General features: G+C 47.9%; 1 protein-coding gene across 1 annotated transcript in view; it reads right to left on the bottom strand.

Moving 5' to 3' along the window:
• Positions 1 to 1,005: 1,005 nt before the first annotated feature.
• Positions 1,006 to 2,386, bottom strand: part of CUNH5orf52 (chromosome unknown C5orf52 homolog) — a 10,094-nt gene continuing 8,713 nt past the window's right edge. Inside the window, exon 3 of the mRNA XM_006147936.3 lies at positions 1,006 to 1,684. Within this exon, the coding sequence (XP_006147998.1) occupies positions 1,487 to 1,684 (198 nt within the window). The 3' untranslated portion in view covers positions 1,006 to 1,486. The remainder of the gene's footprint in view (positions 1,685 to 2,386) is intronic.

The raw sequence follows: 2,386 nt of genomic DNA, 5'->3' as shown, positions 1-2,386 counted from the left end.
TTTAAAAAATGTAGCAGACTTTGGACCAACAGGTGGCATTATGGTTAAGGCACTGACTCCCACATGGCCAACTCCATGGTTTGGGTACTGAGCCCAGCAGCTTGAAAAACATACCGGGTACATTTGCATGCATGTCCACAATCCCGAAAGGAGAAGGAAACGCAGCATGGTCACCCTCTCCATCCTCCACCCCACCCAAGAGTGATTTCTCACTTTCCTTTCTCTCTGTCTCACTGTCTCTCCAGCAAGTGTACATGCCCTGGGAAAAGAATTTAAAAAAAAAAAAAAAAGTCGCAGGCCTTTACTCTGTGCGCTGTCCTGATGCCATGAGTAATACAAAGAGGACGAAGGTAGTCATTTATCAAAAAGCATTGAGTGACTATTCCGTTTACTAGGCATTGTGGTTACAGGGCTGAGTAAGTCAGCATCATTGCCACTGAGAAAGTCCCCACCTGATGGGGTGACAATGTGCAAATGGTCAACCAGACGCTTGGTGCAGAGACAGACATATGGTCACACAAGGGCACAGAGAGGAGCAGCCTTTTCTGCTGGGGCTAGCTGAGGGAGAAGAAAAGAAGCCTGAACTGAATCTTGGAGGATCCCTGGTCCCTACCCTCAGAGTGCACAAGCTAATCAGGGACTGGAACAGAAAACTGAATAGCTGCCACAAAGGCAGAATGAAGCCACCACAGGTAACCCGAGTTCACAGGCAGAGGACACCCATGTGACTTGGGTAGGGTGGGAAAAGAGATGGACAGGAGGCCAAGGAGGTGGAGGAAATGACATTGAGTAAGCCTTGAAGGATGAAGAGTGTTTCATGAGAACCTTGGGGAGCTAAAGAGTTATTCTAGATGCGGGATCTTCAGAAGTCAAAGCACCATATGGGAGAATCAGAGTCATTCAGGACAGCAAGTAGCACAGGAAGTGGAGGGAACCATCATGATGAGAATGTACTTGGCCCGGGGCCAAGTACCCTCCATCTTCATGCCAGTTCTCAGAGGCAGGTTCCCTTACTACTACTATCCCATTTATTCAGATGAGGAAACAGAAGCTCAAGGAGGTTACAAAGTCACACAGCTGGTGGGTGGCAGAATCAGCACTTAAGCCAGGTAGGTCTAATGCCCTGCCCTGCCCTTACAACAGGCATGCCAGGCAGTGGCATTACTGAGTCCTTCCCATCTAAGGTACCACTGTTGCAGCACACCTGGCCTGGCATGTCATCTCAGACATGCGGGTACTGAAAGGTTGATCTTCGTCTTAACCTCTGCCCTAATCCTGAAAGCTGGCTTGATTCAGACTCTTCACCCTTATCAGAAAAGAGGGGATGGGTGGGCCAAGGAATATGAGAATTGCCCAGGGTATTTTGTGCTCCACTGTCCGTTGGTCTCAGTTTATTGTTCTGTGCTGGTGAAGGCCGGCTAGTTTCTAGTTCTCCTGTGGTCAGATCCATGTTGCTTTGGCCCCAGGGCAGGTCATCCTGCTGGGACTAAGGTGGCCGGTTTCTCTTGCGAGACCGGAGTTTCAACTGGACTTTGTACACTCGGATGGCGTCCAAGTACTGCTGAATGCCCAGGGACTCCCGTCTCCAGCGCCCCAGCTTCCTGAGCTGGTCTGTCATGAACTTCTTCTTCAGGTGGTCATACAAGTGGCCCATCTTTTTCTTGGTCTTTTCTGAAGCTCTTATCTTATATTAAAAAAAAAACAAAAAACAAAAAAAAAAAACAAGAGGTGAGATTAGGATGAAGAAATCACTTCACAGCAAGACAGGCATCTGTGCTGCTGATAGGGAGGTGGAAAATGTATCACCTGAAACCAATATTTACTCCATCAGTATCTTGACTCACAGGGAGCCTCAATTTCTCTATTTGTAAAAAGTGGACATTATGCTTTGATAACCCCTGTAGTACCTTCTGGCATCCTGCTGCCTAGGAGTCTGACTTGACCTTACTAGCATTGCTCTTTGAAGACCAGACAGAGTGGTGGAAGAGGGCAGGGTGGGGAGGGGTATCTTGTTTGTCCCCCACTCTGCAACCTCTATCACCCTGTCCCTATTAATCACTTGATACTTCCAACATATTGTCGTGACATACCACATATCACACTGAACTTTCTTACTTATTCTATCATATCATTTTTGTCCTGGCCCCAACAATGTTGTAAGATTTGGAAAGGCACATCCTATGTCTCTCTCTCTCCTTCCCTCCCTTCCTTTCTATTCCCTTCCCTTCCTCTTCCTTCCTTCCTTCCTTCCCTTTCTTTCACTTCCCTGCCTTCCTCTCTCCTTCTCATTTTCCTTCCCTCCTTCCCTCCCCTCCCTTTCCCTTCCTTCTTTCCTCCCTTGCTCTGTCCCTCCCTTCCTTCTTTCCTTCCTTCCTTCCATCCTCTC

The sequence above is a fragment of the Tupaia chinensis genome, unplaced genomic scaffold, assembly GCF_000334495.1.
Source record: "Tupaia chinensis unplaced genomic scaffold, TupChi_1.0 Scaffold000226_1, whole genome shotgun sequence".
In the NCBI taxonomy this organism is placed as follows: Eukaryota; Metazoa; Chordata; class Mammalia; order Scandentia; family Tupaiidae; genus Tupaia; species Tupaia belangeri.
Note: the sequence above shows the minus strand (reverse complement) of the source record. Positions and strands in the feature narration are given on the sequence as shown.